Source organism: Mycetomoellerius zeteki, unplaced genomic scaffold, assembly GCF_001594055.1.
Source record: "Mycetomoellerius zeteki isolate Tzet28-1 unplaced genomic scaffold, Tzet1.0 scaffold61, whole genome shotgun sequence".
NCBI lineage: Eukaryota > Metazoa > Arthropoda > Insecta > Hymenoptera > Formicidae > Mycetomoellerius > Mycetomoellerius zeteki.
The window spans coordinates 551,824-569,618 of NW_017257621.1; the positions used below are offsets into that span (position 1 = coordinate 551,824).

Below are 17,795 nucleotides of genomic sequence, written 5' to 3' on the forward strand. Positions count from 1 at the left end.
GCAGCAGTACTCGCGTGACGGCGATCGACAAGAAGAGGGAAAACAAGAGCAGCGGTAGATCGGTAATCGACGTGCTGCACGGAGCGCCCTTATCCGTCCGACCGTACATAACGGCGTCGTGTGACCGCATCGTCGGCACGACGCGCCCGGAATCGACGACGCCCAGGAATCGGCCGGTAGCCGGCAAGTCACGCCGCTTTCAGCACCGGACCCGTTGTCCTCGTCAGCCGCAGGAGCAACTTTACTACCCCCCCGCGTCGTGGGACACGCGCACACTACACTTCAGGAACTGTTAGCACCGATCAAAAGTAAGTCCAGTCCATCAATGGATCATACTCCACTTTTGTCATCTTCACATTGAAAATTTACTAAATTTACTAAATTTTAATAAATATTTGTTTAGATAGTAATGACTAAACGTTTACTTACAGTAAATAAGTATTTACTAAGAAAAAAATACTTAAATCAAATTAATGGATATACCACATAAATATATGTTTACATTTAGTAAATATTTAGTTAGTACTATTCAAACAAATATTTATTAAATTTATTAGTACATTTTTTCAGTGCATAATTCTTCATGTATCATATCTTCAGTTTCTTCAATCTTACTTTATTTTCTTCATAATTATTCAACAGTTTTAATAAAAGTCGAATTGTATTGTAAGTCGAAATTTATTTTTTACAGATTTAATTCATTAGAATTCATTGTCAAAATATCGACAATGTATTTTAACAGTGCCTTTAAAGATCCTATGTTGATGCGATTAAAGAAGCTCAATAGTATCACAGTAAATAGTAATATTATATTGCTTGTCAATTTAATTTGTGATGTTGAGTACTCCAACTTCAGTTTAAGACTGTATTTCAAGACCGATAAATAATTGGCATTGTAGTTTGCTTGAACAGGAAATCCATACGAAATATTATTAGACACCAAGATCCACTTTGATACATCGAATATAACCTTCTTCATTCATTTGTGTTTAATAATCTTGATTACGTTGCTATTGGTATTTTTTCTGAATTGTAAAATCCTCTTTTATCGAATATGGTTTTTTTAATTTGTTTGTGTTAATATCTTGTTCGTTCTTCTTTCAAGTATTTTTCCCATCCATTTTCTCTTATTTATTATTCTCATGTTACGTTTTTCACTGATCACGATTCACACTCGCAGGAAGGTGGCTCAGCTGTGCGCAGCCTAGACAATGTCCGAAGATTCTGACTCTATATCAGAGGAAGAAAGAAGTTTGTTCCGTCCGTTCACGCGGGAGTCCCTGGCAGCGATCGGGGCTCGCATTGCCGAGGAAGAGGCCAGGCAGAAAGAGCTTCAGCAGAGAAGAGCGGAAGGCGAGGTATGAACGCGGCCGTATGCGCTCGTCGCACGATCGCGCATTTCTAATTTTCTTCGCGCATTAACTACATCGACACATAATTCGTCATGTGCGTATATCGTAGGATACCCCTTAAGTAGCGCCAAATAAATTACGTGGTCGTTCCATGACGATCGCGTTCAGGCATTTCGATCCTTATTTCACGGAACTCTCGAAGAGATATTATTTGAACTGTAAAAAGATTATATTGGTAATTCCAAAAAATATGCTTTTGCGTAAATGTTCGTTGTACATACGCTTATTGTTCTCCAAACTCGTATCGCTATTTCGAGTTTGTTGTTATCCGTTATATAATTTTTGAGTTAGTCATATATTGATTAACGCTAGCGGATACATTTATCTGACGCTGCTAATTTTCCTGCCAGGCTCGATTGTGCAATCAATTAATTTTCCTGTGTAATTACTGTCCTCTTTATACATATTCATGTACATATCTACTCATACGAGACGAGCAATGTAACAATAAAAGTTTATAAGTCTTTACGAAAAAGATATAAGAACATTCGTTTAATTTGAAAATCCTATTGCACAACAGATCATCTCAGAGCTTTCAAAAATTCGTTTCTTTGATATCAATAGCCATTCATTGCGCCCACAGGCGCTTGTATAAATGTGCTAAATACAAGTTTTGCATTAAATGCTATTCATACTTAAGATTTTGTTATGTTCATTCTTATAAAATATCTTTATTAAAATTTTTTTTTAAGAACGTTTTAGCAAAAATAATATTTTTTTAATTAATAAAATAAATACGCATTCAAACAAAATAAATTGAGAATAAATAGAATATGAAATGGATAAAATATTTTTTCCAAAATCAGGAATTATACGATAATACTGCACTCGTTCAATGCGTTTGGTATAAAAGTAAATTGATTTGAATAAACAAACAATGGACATTAAGATAAAGGTACATCAATATTTAAAAAATTTTAGATCCAGTATTCTCTCTCAACTTAAAAATATATTTGTTTTCTAAGAGATACGTTCTTTAATATTTAATGGAAAGTGCAATTTTTTAAATTGATTAATCTTAAGTATGAGCTGCCTTAAGCGGCGTTTACAAGATTGAGATTTTAAGGCGTAAAATTCAAGCCTTAAGTCTTAAAGCCGTAAGAAATTGACCATAGTCGATTATTCTTCTCACATTCGATTATGATTAGTCAATTTCTTATATACGGTCTAAGGATTAAAGCTTAAGTTTTGCGCCTTAAAATCTCATTGCAAACACCGCTTTATCGTTAACCTTCCTATGCCTAGCTGTAGCGCCGTTTGCGAAACCTTTTCTTGTTCATTCTTTTCTTATATGTCAAATTGCGACAGGATTCATTTATTCCCCTTATCTATTCGATTATCCCTTTGATTGTTTGCTTGATTTATCTATCGCTAACGTAGTGAGAATGTAGCTATCTCTTTACCGACGACTATTTAACCCCATTTGTTTATACATACATATATCTGTCGTCGAGTAATGTATTGTGTATGTTACGAAAGATATGTCACGTACAAAGCTCGATGTCTGCAGTGCCACTTATCTCTCTGTGCCTACTTATACATAAATACCTACATATATATAAATATATATATACATATATATATTTTTTATGTGCGTGAATATATCGCTCATGTGTCGTGGCTACCTCCACTCTCTCTATCTCTCTCTCTCTCTCTCTCTCTCTCTCTCTCTTCGCCGCATTCGCGTTAACGAATAACGCGCGAGTGCCACGCGATGGGAGATGATTATCACTGTGGAGCGTATTAATGTAAATCCAACGAATGAGTCCCTTACATCCTTATAATTAGCGCTCCTAATTTTCCCCACGGCTATAATAGCAACACCGATAAAAGGAGCGGATTTATTTATTAACCTTCTTCCTCCTCCACGTCTATCGTTCAACATTGATCGCGCTGTTTGAAAATTACTTTCGCAAGAGGAGCAAATCTTCTCCTTTTACTGCCTCCTTGTATTATACTCCAACGATGAAAGGTCAAGGAGAGAACGAGAGAAAAGCGAGATCAAGACTGGATTATCATCGATCGTCTCTCTTTCTGTAATGATTCTTAACATCTAATAATGTATCCGCTTACTATTTTTGCATTTTTTAAAATTATATCACGAAGTTTGTGAATTAACTGGCTTATTTAGATGAATAAATTATTTCGTTCCCCTATTAATCGTGGCAGAAACTACTTTATATAATCAAACGTTTAAAAAATGTTTCACAACAAAATTTTTTAAAATAGCTTAAAATAATTGATAATGATACCAGTTCTAACTCTCTGTGTGAAAAGTCTTTTCGAATTCCTAGACGAGCCGTATTTTCCCAACGGTTAATCCAGTTCCGATCAAGCTTGATGTGCTTGGAAATCCTCTTTCCGGGTTACTTGATCCTGTGTATTTTCTTGTCGTATGTCTATGTCGTAATGTAACATTGTGTTTCTTCTCCTCCGTTTGTTGCCATCTATCTGTCCCCTTAATCTCTTTCTGTCTTTCTCTCTCTTTCTCTCGTTTTCTGTTTTTCTTTTCTAAAGTCACTCGATTCAGCTCTTACTTTTCCAAAAGCTACGGACTGAGCCATTTTATCGCGCCAATCCCCTTGTTATAGCATATTGGCATATTATTATTTTTCTACTCTGTTCATTCACCGATATCCCCCGTATTCTCTGTATCTCTGTGTGTAACGACTGTTTCTCCATTTCTCCAATTTCAGGGAGGTTATGGACGGAAGAAAAAGAAAAAAGAAGTAAGACGTTACGTCACGCTAAGTAATACCGCTCTCTCTATCTCACATCCGACTCTTCTACTTTACTAACATACACACGTGCACATGTACACGTCATATACGTCGACATACATATATATATATATCTCACACATATGTATATACACTGTGAACACGTGCGCAAACAGACACGCACACGATCTCACGATTTTTCCTCACTCTCGGCAGCATTTGGCCGATCGATCGATTAGACACGCGTCACTCACTCACTGCTCAACGCCACACATACGATACAATACTTGCTCACATTTTGTGCAGGGATTGAAAACAAGAATAATGAACTTTTCAGTTCCACGCGAATGTCGAAGAAGAATCGATATTGGTAATAGTCACGGACGATTCCACACTTTCGCAGCATACTCGAAGCTGCGTTTATATTGGAATTTTACACAGTCGATTTTACATTAATTATTGGTTTACGGATCATTTTAATTTTATTAGTTTCTTTGTTTGTTTGTTTATTAATCTTTGATATGTAAATCTTTTCTTTCAGAAAGTCATTTAGTACTGTTTCTCTTGAATTATGAAATGAAATAAAATAGTATATTTTTTAAAACAATAAAGAATAAATTGAAAGGCGATTGAAAGTAGTAACAGTGTAGTAATTAGAACACAAAAGATTTTCAGTAAATTTTTTAAAACGCTATCTTTCGCAAATTATTCTAGCGGCAATAATTTTTCTGATAAATTTATTCGCGACAATTTCGATAGAAACATTCATGATTTTTAAATCTGATTCTTTTTCGAATATCACGATTGATTAAAAAAAAACTGCATTCACTGAGCTTAGACGACCGCAGTCGTAAAGGTTTCAATCCCTGGTTTTCTGCGTGCCACGATGTATATTGATTCCCGAGCGTCATCATTTCGAATCGATATATCGACCGGATACCAAAGATGTGCAAGTTTAATCCACGAGAGAGAGGCATTGAATTGAAACGTTTTGATTAATTAATTCGGGGACTATTTTTAGCGAGAACGCGCGCGATTCGCCTCCGTGATATCTCAATGTCGAGTATCTTTCTTATCGCGAATATCCCTTCTTCTGGATGTTACATCGTGGCCGAGAATATGATAATAAAGTTTCGTAATTTGCACACGCATACACACACACACACACACACACACACACACACACACACACACACGCGATACAAAGCAGCGAGCTTCTGTATATTGGCCCTTGGTTGTTTGCAAATATATGACACGTTCCTTGGCAAGTGTCTTGACGTCTTACGATCAAAAGCAAGCTGTGCTTATGCTTTAACGCGCAGCTTTCCCTCGAAATATTTGTTGCTTCCAGAATCTATGTGCTTTACACGCTTATAGAAGACAGCTTGGGATCAATTGTAATGGGAGACAATAGTGCGACGTTTGAAACTCTCGGTTGCTGTAAACATCAAAAGTATAGTCTGAGAAATGAATTATATATGTATATCTCGCAAATGTACCAAAATTTCTTTATGATATGTGAATCAACATTTTATTGATGAAACTGTCACAATTAATCCCAGACTCAATCACGCAATTAAAGGAATACAAGTTGAAGATGTATTAAACTTGATATAACCTTCATTGACCTGATTTCAAAGACTACTTCAAATGTACCTAACTCGTGCATATTTGCGTCAAGCAATAAATTAAAATACGTAATTTCTGTCGAGATATATGAGCGCGGTCTTGAAAAATGCCACCGTCAAGAAACATCTAGGAAGTGGCAATACGAGAGATGCGCAGTAACGTACGGCATAAATATTTCGAGCGGAGGTCGCGATCGCCTGGTAACGCTTACACAGACCGTATGCCATACGCGTGCAATGCTTACGCTGTGACTTTCTTCATCCCGTTTTTTTTTAATTTCTTAATGAACTAGCGCGCATTGTCGCAGCTGCAGCCTCGAAGCAAAGTGCGCGAGTCGCGCATAGTCGCGATAATGCGGTGCATCCTCCGGAATCGTATTGATTTATAGTTGGTCGCGATAATAGAAAGTTCTACAACGAGAGAGAACTTCGTCATTCCGGTGGATCGTAGACAGCTCGGAACAATCTTAAACCCCGTCAACGCCTTCAGTGTGTTTGTTATTCGAAGTACACTCAACGAAAGTCAAGTTCGCGCGAGAACGAGAGCTTCGATTTCCCGCATTTCTCGCGCACTATGCTTGTACGCTTCTTCCGGTCTCGTCGATCGAATCCGATGACGAGGGTCAGACCTTCGGATCGGGTCACCCTCGGGATTCGATCACGAAGTTTCGAAAACTTTCGGCACGCACGAGCACGAGTTTAAAGCTTTCGCGCGCAGAGTTCGGCGGGCACTTGGCTTGGGCAATTTACAATTAGACCTAGTCATCTAGACCGTATAACACGGATTATTTTAGCGTAGTCTTGGATTTAGGTGTAGGATACTTGTCTAAAATTTTTGACACATTAATTCCAAAAGGAACCGCAATTAAGATACATCACTGCACCGTGAGATCGATTGAACGAGATCTCATATCCATCATCTGCGGGATTTTGTCGCATTTTGCGGTTTTTGCGAAGTGAACATGTCGGCGACGGATCGTTTAGTTTAGTGGTTAAGGTCTTAAGTTCACCGCGCATAAATTTACATAAGCGCGTAAACGTAGAATACGTACGTCCCATGGGGAGAGATATACCGAGCGCTTTATTTCGGTCGAGACGTTTATTTGCCATGCATACGCTTTTATATCAATTTGTGCGCGACTGTGTCCTGAATAGATGAAGATCACTGGTCGCCGTGCTCCGCCACGGCGCGCGGCGGATCGGATAGAGGGTAGAATAGAGCTATTTTGTGTCTAGAGCGTTAGACAAACTAGTATCAGACGAGTGAGCATAGTAAAAAATAGGAATAGTTCTTCTATCTTTTAATTAAGATTAAGCCAGAGATTCGAGCCGTAGGAGGGACCAAAGTCGAGCCGATTGTGTGGACCTTCTTCAGGTTCGTATGTTCACGACCCGTTTTTAGCACCGATCGAATTTGTAGCGTGAATATATCAGTATATCTACTCTCTAAAATTTTTTAAGTGAATTGTGAAATCTCACCTTTAAAGATTCCACTTCAAAGAATTTAGAGAGTGCATATTGGCTTCGCCTTTCACATTGTCGTGACTTAATTGTGGCAAATTATTTGTTAAAATGCAATAATTAATATCATGACTATTTTTCGAGTTTTATCAGCGACTTTTATCACGGGACTCAGTAAGTTTGCTTGGGATATCTGGCTCTATTCCGAGAAAAACGAGATTTTCCACTCGTTCGGAACACGTGACAGTCGCACGCAATACGCTTACATGTACCGTTTTCACTGGATCACAGTTGAGATTTTGTTTTGTGATGCACAGGCAACGCATTGAACTCATCTAAAAGCGGGTTATGAATAACTGGTGCACTTAGAAAAGTACGCGGATGAATATTTCCAAAGAAGCGATTTGTTCGAATATTCATAATACGACGGCACTGAATATTTCACGTTCGCGTTCCACATGCGAAAGTCAAACACGATGCCATATGGTTTCCGTCCTTCTATACGGTCAAGTTTATATTTCTAGCGATACTACAGGGTGCTCGTAAATGCAAGTTTTTGAAATCACTTTTACGTAAAAAAAGAGATATCGCGTAAAATATTTTGCAAGCAATAAAAGTATATCAGGATATTAAATGTAAACGTAAATCAATAAAATTAATAATTGACAATATTTAGTAACAAAACATTAGAAATTAAATAATTTATACTTTCTATGAAAATATATAGACATAGTACTAAAATGTATTTATATATACATAATATTTGAAAGAAGCTTTGGAAACATATTCGTAATAATTTATTTCATACATTTTCGTCATATCTTTTTTTGCATTATGCATTCTTGTGTCATGAATAATGGAGAATTGCTGAAATATTTGAATATTAATTTTGTATTACATTCTGTATTACGCGGCACGTTATCATCGAATGGAAGAAATGTAACTGTGCATACAGCCCCTATTGTCCATTTAATTTACGGTCGAAGAAATCGATATTTTGGAAATATTTATTATCACCGATTGCTCGATTATTTTTACTTTTTATGCTCGAATATGAAATGAGATATATGTGATGGTCCAATTTGATTTTTCATATGAAACGCGGCTCCAATTGTGAAATTAATGGAACGACGTATTAGAAAAAATTTTTATAAAATTTAAAACATAATAAGTAAACGAGGTCAATTTTTTCTCCTATATACCGGCATCATATATCCTTGACATATTCGCTTCGATAAAAGGAATGTTTCAATCACTCAAATAATTCTTATTCTCTCAATAGAATTTCAATTATAAAGATATACTTTTATATTTTGATTACTTGCGGTAATGTTTCTTCTACGAAGATCTAAACATCATTTTGTTCAGGCAAAATGCCGTGATAACGATGTGGCGAAAAAAATCCGCGTATGGGGATAATCTTACGAGCATCTCGTTCGCAGGTACGGTATGACGACGAGGACGAGGACGAAGGTCCTCAGCCGGATCCCATGTTTGAGCAGGGAGCGCCGATCCCGGTCCGACTGCACAACGAATTTCCACCCGAGTTGTCATCCACACCTCTCGAGGATATTGATAGCTTCTACCACAATCAAAGGGTACCTGGCATTGATGTACTAATTAGTTTAACTCTCTTAGAGGAACTGAGTTTTCGCGAGATACGGAATTTTAGAGTAGGTTCTCTAACAAGCGGCCGCTCACTATGACCGCATCTGGCGCAGCTATTTTCAAACTTTGGCTTTCAAACTCGTAATTGCTTTGTGTAACTATTTTACGGTTACAATGGTGCATTAAAAGCTGTACATCTATATCAAAATCTTTTTATAATTTAAGTTTACAAGCGCATAGAACTCGGAAATTGTGAATTTATCTTAAATATATTTTTCGCGGATCGATATTTTTTTCTTAAGTCTTATACGATTGATTTTATATTATTATCCAGAAAATTTCTTTATTTCTACTTAAACCGAGATAATTATTTTAATACGAGTTTTCATTAAAAGTCATATTTTTTATTAACGTCTCTACTTTTAAAACACAATTAAATCCGTGAGCAGGAAGCAGACTTAAATGACTGTCTCTCTATTTTTACACTTTTATAATTGTAATATCCGACTGAATAAATTTTATGGTACATCTGTTCGTAGACCTTCGTCGTCATTAGCAAGGGAAAGGATATATTCAGATTCTCAGCGACGGACGCGATGTGGATGCTCGATCCGTTCAACCCTATACGGCGTGTGGCCATATACATATTGGTTCACCCGCTCTTCTCCCTTTTCATCATCACTACAATATTGGTTAACTGTATACTCATGATCATGCCCACCACGCCCACCATCGAGTCTACCGAGTGAGTTTCATCGTCTTTACTTGAATCGTGACTCTATCGACGAGGATGAATAAGCGAATATTTACAAGAAGCGAAAAGCCAAGCTTTTTCATTCTTATTAGAAATGAAACTATTGAAGAAACTCTGATTAAAAGTTCTGAAGACTGGAATGAATCAATACATTTCTCAACAAAAGTAAATATTCATTATTTCCAATCGATAGTAAATATGACAAAGTATATATTTACGTAACTTTTCGAAAAATAATCACTGTTTTTAAGAAATACTTTTAAGTACTTAAAAAAGTCTTTAGACTCTAGTTAAAAACTTTTTTAAGTCTTTAAACGTTGAAATATTTTTAAAATAATAATAAGATTGAAAGACCGCTAATGTTAAACATAATGCTTTAAATTAAGAAGCGCCATAACGGTCAGAACGTTAAAATGTTGAACTTTTGTAAATTCATTTAAATGAATTAATTTCAGAAATGATAATTGCGTGCCGATATGGTTGTCGGACTTTCAACGCAATCAAATCTGAAAATATTAATATTTTCCGACAACCATATCGGCACGCAATTATCATTTCTGAAATTAATTCATTTAAATGAATTTACAATAGTTCAACATCTTAACGTTCTGACCGTTATGGCGCTTCTTAATTTAAATTTTTAAAATATTTCTACAATTATTTCTTGCAAAATTATATTTTATATTTTGTTTTTTGTTATCAATTTGAAATGATACTTTAGAGGAGTTCAAGGTAATATTGAACAAATTAAAAAAATATCGTTAGCACTACTAATTAATATTTACAACAAAATACGCAAGTGATTATCATGCACTTTAATTATCGTTTAATATTATTCATCTTAATAATGATATTTAATTATCATCTAATATTTAATATTTAAAGAAAAGAAAACAATCTCATAAATATTATTGTCGCATTTTGGAAATGTAAATAATAATAAAGAAAGGAAGTAAATAGACAAAAATTCCTTACTTTTTTTTTTGAGATACATATAAGGCTTCTGCAATAATTAAGATGATACATGTCACACTTAAAGCCTATTATTATAAATGATTGTAAATTTATATAATTTAGTCTACTGAAACTTAGCTGCAAATCCGTCGTCGATTATTTATTTTTAAAATTTAGCTCATGATCATATTTTCACTGCCCCGTTTAGCTGTTTCGATATCTAATTAACTAGAAAGAATTTTATCAAAGGCTTACGGCGTCTTACGATCATCTATCTAGTAGACATATTTCAAGAAATGTTCTACATGTTATAACTCTAATACACTCAACAGCAAAATTAAAGTATCGCCTATCCTGCCCCCCAAAAATAGACAAATTTCAAAAGAGTGTAACTTTGTCAAAAATAATCATAAAAAAATTTGTAAAAGTATTTTAAAGCTTGAAATCTCTACTTTCGAAAATTGTAATTGATATTTTGAAATAGCCTATTTTTAGGGGGCAGGATAGGTGATGCTTTAATTTTGCTGTTAAGTGTATATGAGTAGAGACTGTGATAAATTGTATTCTGTTGGTAAGTTTTATACTAGTCTCTCTAGAGGTAGCACTAGACGACGGGCAACAAATCGCGCGAACGATTCAACATGCAGTCTACTAAAATTTTAAATATAATTTCCGGGATTATATACATATATATATCTCAAAATTTGGGAGCACGATTCGTAAAGCTTTATTATTTACAATGAAATAAATAACTATTGTAAGTATTATATTAAATATAACTGAACATTCGGAAATCTGATTTTTATGATCTTGTTTTTATTTTTTATATTTAATAAAGAAGTATTATTGTGCTAATTGTAAGTATGATAAACTATTTTTTTTAATTCATGATCCACCGTGCGCTGTGAATAATTCGTTCGCGTACACCGTGCCTGAGATATGAGTATATCTGTAGTTAATTTATACAGTGAAATAGAATATACAGTGAGAGATATGAATAGATTATTGATAGAATAAAATAAATGTTAGAGATTATCGCCGAGTTTAGATGCGATAAGTCTCGCTAGCAAAAGTGATCATGTTAATTAATGTGTAATTTCTTTATTTGCATGTTTCTGAATTTATTAATAGATTAGTTTTACTGTTGTAAAATTTATCCATTGTAAATATGTAATAGTAAAGATATTTGTAATAATTAATAAGAATATAAAATAATTATACGAGATGTACGGTGAAAATATAACGATAAGTATGATCACATTTTTGCGCGAGAGTATCGTTCAAGAGTATCGTTTAAACGTGTTAGATGGTAGAGAGAATCACGTGCAACGCATTTAAAAAGCTGAGTGGTGTTTATTGTTTTCAGAGTGATATTTACGGGCATCTACACATTTGAGTCCGCCGTTAAGGTGATGGCGAGGGGTTTCATTCTGCAGCCTTTTACCTATCTTAGAGATGCATGGAATTGGCTCGACTTCGTAGTTATAGCTTTAGCGTGAGTAGTTAAACTTATTCTTCTTAAAGAGAGAAAGGCAAGAAGAAAGAAAAGTAAAGGGAAAGTAAAAAAAAACGGTAGAGTACAATGAGCAAAAGGATTTTTCTCGCCATTTTGTCGAGAAAAGTTGTGGAGATTCTGTGGGTACTAATAGAAGTGCCCAAGTATCGTTTTAATCTTTTTATTAAATTGTACATCGTGCTAATTACTTCGACCTTCTCGTAACAAGAAACATTATTATGAAGACTAAAATTTATCGTGCCTTTAATTATTTTCTTCGAACTACAAAAACTTAAAATAAAATTTCTAGAATATAACAATGACTTTATCCAAAACTATTTACAAATTATTTTAACAGTATCGAATTAAACGAATCAATTGGCTCTTAATAGAGTAGAAAAAGAAATAAATTACTAAAGTGTGTCACGACGACAAATACGGCAATCAAGATCGTGACAATTATCGAATTGGCAATTTTCCGTGCAAAAAAACCGGCAAAATTCGTACTAAAGAGTTAATCCAAAACGTTAATTAGTATCAAGTTAGATCTTTCCAGGTTATGACAGTAGACTTCTCCGCTAGATCCGTTGAGTACGCTAACGTAAGATTTCCGTAGCATCGATTATCTACTTATATATAATATATAATTCAATCTTCGTTCATTACGCCTCACAATCCACGCAAACACGAACGTGCATACACGCATATACTCTGGGGTGTACTTATATATATTTTAGGTACCTAAATTAGTTCATCTAGATAAGAATAGTATTATTTCTTTTAGTGATCTTAAACAAGAAGTTTTTAATTGCCATTCGTCGTAATACGTTGATTAGACATTAGTACGTCGAGTCGATAAGTCAGTTGATTAATTGTTGTAGTTTAGTACATTTCTATATACATACATTTTTACTTCAGTAATTGTTCATAGATGATCGATACGTGTTTCACTCGATAAGCGGTACTCGACTGCGGCTCGTAACATAGCCAAGATCGCGTGCCACGAGATTCAATAATCTATCATAGTACTTGAGACAGTGCCATTTTTCTAAAATAATTGTCTATTTTTTTTCACTTTGGAAGAAAATATTACCAATATTGGAAAAGTTTTTATCCTTTGAAGAATCAAGAGTACTTATTAAAATTATAAAAGTATTCGTTAGAATAAGCTTTTGAAATTTTTAAATGTAGTTACTATATTTTTCAAGTAAGAGAAAATTGGAGAATTTAAAAGGTTTTTTTTCTTAAAATAAAGAATAACATAACATTACAAATTAGATATATATTAAAAATAATTTAATCACATCCTTAAAGGAGAGAAAAATTATTGACGGAAGAAAATGAGTTTGGGAAATACGCTGGAAAATCTCGAAACCCGTGGCAAGTTATGTACGGCATGTTACATTGAATCGTGCATGCAGTAATAGTTACCTTACGATACACATTACAGTTCGTTCAGATTTTTTGGTAGGAAATAGGAAAAGTAGCGAGTAACCGTTTGCGTAACTACGTAACCCCGCCCCGATCTTCTTTAACTTGTTTTATCTTTTTGTTTGTATCACTGTAATGTGTGTGATGTTCGGGTGTATTGCAGTTATGTGACGATGGGCATAGATCTAGGCAACCTTGCCGCTCTCAGGACATTTCGAGTCCTCCGAGCCTTGAAGACTGTCGCTATTGTACCAGGTATGCTTAGAGTATAGAAGTGGTTGTAGATGCAAATACATAGTGGTTCTAGACAACACTTGTCGCGATCGTTGTGTACATCTTCCGTATCTCATCACATATCTACAACACTTCCATTCATTGCAGCTTATATCGTCCTTCGCATCATTGCCCCGTTTGTCACCTAGTATTCTTACAGTATATACATCTATCCGATATTCACCTCAACGAATCTGATTCCCTTCACATTGGTTTGCTTTCTTCCCATTTTTCCTTATCTTCGTTCGATTCCGATTGCGAAACGAACTGTCAAACTCGATGCACGAAATTGCTTTGAATGAATGAAGACAGAGAAAATTTGATCGGATATTTCATATCAGGCGATTTATCGTGAAAGATATGCTTCTGAAGACCTTTATGTGTTTCATTTTTTTATCTCGTAAGCTGCAGATTGCACATCAAACAGATCTTTCGTCTGAATATGAAATAAATCCTTCATACTATGGAAACGAAATATTTGGGTATGGCATACCCAACTCAATTTGATTGCTTGTAACTTCATAAATATGAATATATTGTAAAGAATTTTTTTCCAATAGAAATATTAAATATTAACGCAATCCATGCCGCGTAGGCCACTGGTGTGACCCACGTTAGACTTTTTGTTAAGGTCGTTTGATATTTTAGTTATAAAAAGAAACGTAGTTACAAAATATATTTTATATCATATGATATATAATTATGATATATAATACATTTAGTACATTAGATCTTCCTTATTTTTAAGAATAATTTTTTAATCATAAAATACATTTAACAAACATAAAGAAACGCAAACAAAAATACCGCGGATCAAATCATTTAAAATTAGCTCGGCATGGAACTTATTAAGAAACATAATCATGCCAAACAAATGTATGTATAATCTTATTAATAAAACAGTTATAGCAATGGAAAAAAAACATTGAAAATAGAAAATCGGGTATGCACCATACTCAGAGTGGCACCGAAAGATCAAATAAGTTTTCATGTCACTATCCATAAAATCGCGTGCATCGTGATGTTCTTCCCCACCGTTGAAAATTATTTTTTCTTTTTTTTATCGAATCTTCCGAAAGGGATACTCATTTCGCATTCCGTATTTTATGCCTGCCTCGGTTGAACTACCACTTCTCTCGCACGACAAGCTGAACTTTTCCAGGTTGCCGCCACTGTTGCAGCATGTTTCACGTTACGAACCTACTGTCATTCTATTTTCGTTGTCTAGGTCTGAAAACCATTGTCGGCGCTGTGATAGAATCCGTGAAGAACCTGCGCGATGTGATAATCCTGACGATGTTCTCCCTCTCCGTCTTTGCGCTGATGGGCCTTCAGATTTACATGGGGGTCCTCACGCAAAAGTGTATAAAGAACTTTCCTGAGGATGGCTCCTGGGGTAATCTCACCCATGAGAGTTGGGCGCGATTCAATAATAACGAAAGTAAGTTACAGTTTTCCGTGATTAATCCAAAAGTACACAACCCTGGCGGAAAAGTTTTACGAAAAACTACATAGATTGAGACAAGATCTTAGAAATTATTAATTTTTCATAGATATTCGTAGTGGGACGTAGAGCGACGTTGTTTCTTTGAAAAACCTAGAAATCCCCCGTCCTCAAACAACGCCATTCTACGTCTCACTATGAATATCTACGAAAAATTAAGAATCTCTAAGACAAACAAACCTCATTCTACGTCCCAATACGAATTTATCTACGAAAAATTAAGAATTTCTAAGATTTTGTTTCAATTTATGTAGTTTTTCTATACTTTTACGTAAAAATTTTTTTCCGCCAGGGAAGTCTGAGATACATAAAAAAAAGGAATGTCATCTAAGAAACTACACTGTTAGATATTAAAGGCTGTTCTACAATAAGTTGCAAACACCCGTTGCCAGTCGCAAAGGTTAGCAACTATTAGTTGCAAAGTGCTATTTCCGGTTGCAATAGATAGTCGCGGTTGCCAACGGAGAGTGTGTGTGTGTGTTGCCCAACTTTTAACTTCTTGGCAACAGCAACTGTCTATCACAACACCTTAGCCAATCAAATATTGTGTTCGAAAAGCGCAAAAAGTGAAATTACGAAAGTTGTAGTTCTGCAAACGCTTTAAATGTTGCCTTCTCTGTAACATCTCGAATATCTAGCACATAATCTGCCTCACTTAAACAAATCCTTTTTAATTTTCCGGCTACAGCAAATAACGACGGATGTTCTATTTTCTGATTGGCTGTTTCTATATAATTCGCAACTTTCGACATCCAAATGTGGATTAGGTGTTGCAATGATTTACAATTTGTAACTGGCAACTTGTCACTCCGCGACTCGCAACTGAGTGTTGCAATTTTATTGTAGATCATCGGCCTTAAAGGAGTTTGGTAATTCAATTTTTTGAGTTTAATATATATAATTTTTTGTTATTTTTAACTTCCATGTATGTCAAAATATAAATCAATTCGTTTCTAGTTGAATTATACTTAGTTTTAAACAACAAGAATCTGTATACACTTAGTAAATAATAAATTAAATTTGTGTCAAATTTAATAAATTTTTTTAGTTAAACTTCATTATTTTTTTAACAATCACACAGTTAACAATATATTGAACAGAAATAATGGCGATTTGTAGAAATGATTAAAATCTTAAATTAGATATAATCTGACATTATGAATTTTTTTTAAATATGGTCTTTGCAACATTTCTTGAAGTGTTTTTATGATTTGACGGGATTCTTCAAGTATGACTCGACATCTAAATTGGTTCTCAACTATTTCAGTAGTACATCTTTAAATATAAACTGTGTTTATAAAGGATTTCATGCGAAATAAACCGAGGTACAACCATCTGTACTAATTGGTTGCATTTTGTTTGAAATTAATGTCCAATAAACGATTATTAAATTGTGTATTCAATTATTAAATCGTTATTTCTCTTATGCAGCTAATTGGTACTTTGACGAAGCGAAAAATATACCCTTATGCGGAAATTCATCGGGGGCGGGGTAAGTTGATAATTTGTTTACATTCACAATATAGCTTAAACGAATTTAAGATTAATGTCTCCATTAAGAGAGAGACAACATGGAAAAAATTCTTTCGGAAATATATTTGCGATATTGATGAAAAGAGCACACGAAACAGTAACATTTTCCTAATATAGGCAGTGCCTTCCCGGATACACGTGTTTACAAGGATTCGGCTCTAATCCGAATTACGGTTACACGAGCTTCGACACTTTTGGTTGGGCATTGCTTTCCGCCTTTCGTCTCATGACTCAGGATTATTGGGAGAATCTGTATCAATTGGTGCTAAGATCGGCCGGACCATGGCACATGCTCTTCTTCATCGTGATCATCTTCCTCGGATCCTTCTATCTCGTCAACTTGATCCTCGCTATTGTCGCGATGTCGTACGACGAGTTGCAGAAGAAGGCTGAAGAGGAAGAAGCCGCCGAGGAAGAAGCTATGAGGGTAAGCGAGACTAGAGTCGATTTTGGAAGAAAATTGTCGAGGTGCTAACTGAAACTCTTCCTCAAGCAAGAATGAAAAATCTTCCTTGACATGGGCTTATATATCTAGGGAAAACTTTTTAATACAAATTTTTAATTATATTTAATTTTTTAATTATAAAAAATACAATTTTACTTTTGACTCTTCGTTGTTTTATTTATCATTCCTCCTTTTTTTTTTACTTAACTTTAATTTAATATCATATTTTTAATAATACTTAGCTATACATTTCTCATATAAGAAGCTTTTTTTCTATGTTCTTATCTGAATTTTTTTCTAGAAAAATTATAAATATTTTATATGTAATAATAATAATAAGGGGGTAAAATATTAAAGAACTATACATTTATAACAAAATTTATAAAAAATGCTCCCAAAAATATTCTGGATACGCTTATAAAAAACGAATTCATTATTTTGCGAATTTATTGGATCTAAGACTCATAAGTTGATTAAATTCAAAGAATTGACATGAGTCGATGTTAATGTTAATAGGAAGCTGAGGAAGCTGCGTTAGCAAAGGAGAACAAACTCGCGGCGCGGGAAGCTGCGGCTG

At 34.7% G+C, this 17,795-nt stretch overlaps 1 protein-coding gene across 1 annotated transcript in view; it reads left to right on the forward strand.

Annotated features, from left to right (window-relative positions):
* The first annotated feature begins 1,211 nt into the window (after window positions 1–1,211).
* para (sodium voltage-gated channel paralytic) overlaps window positions 1,212–17,795 on the forward strand; it is a 46,240-nt gene continuing 29,656 nt past the window's right edge. The window contains 9 exon segments of the mRNA XM_018456834.1: window positions 1,212–1,358; window positions 8,664–8,819; window positions 9,369–9,574; window positions 11,904–12,032; window positions 13,627–13,718; window positions 14,965–15,177; window positions 16,672–16,732; window positions 16,891–17,200; window positions 17,735–17,794. Coding sequence (XP_018312336.1) covers window positions 1,212–1,358; window positions 8,664–8,819; window positions 9,369–9,574; window positions 11,904–12,032; window positions 13,627–13,718; window positions 14,965–15,177; window positions 16,672–16,732; window positions 16,891–17,200; window positions 17,735–17,794 — 1,374 coding nt within the window.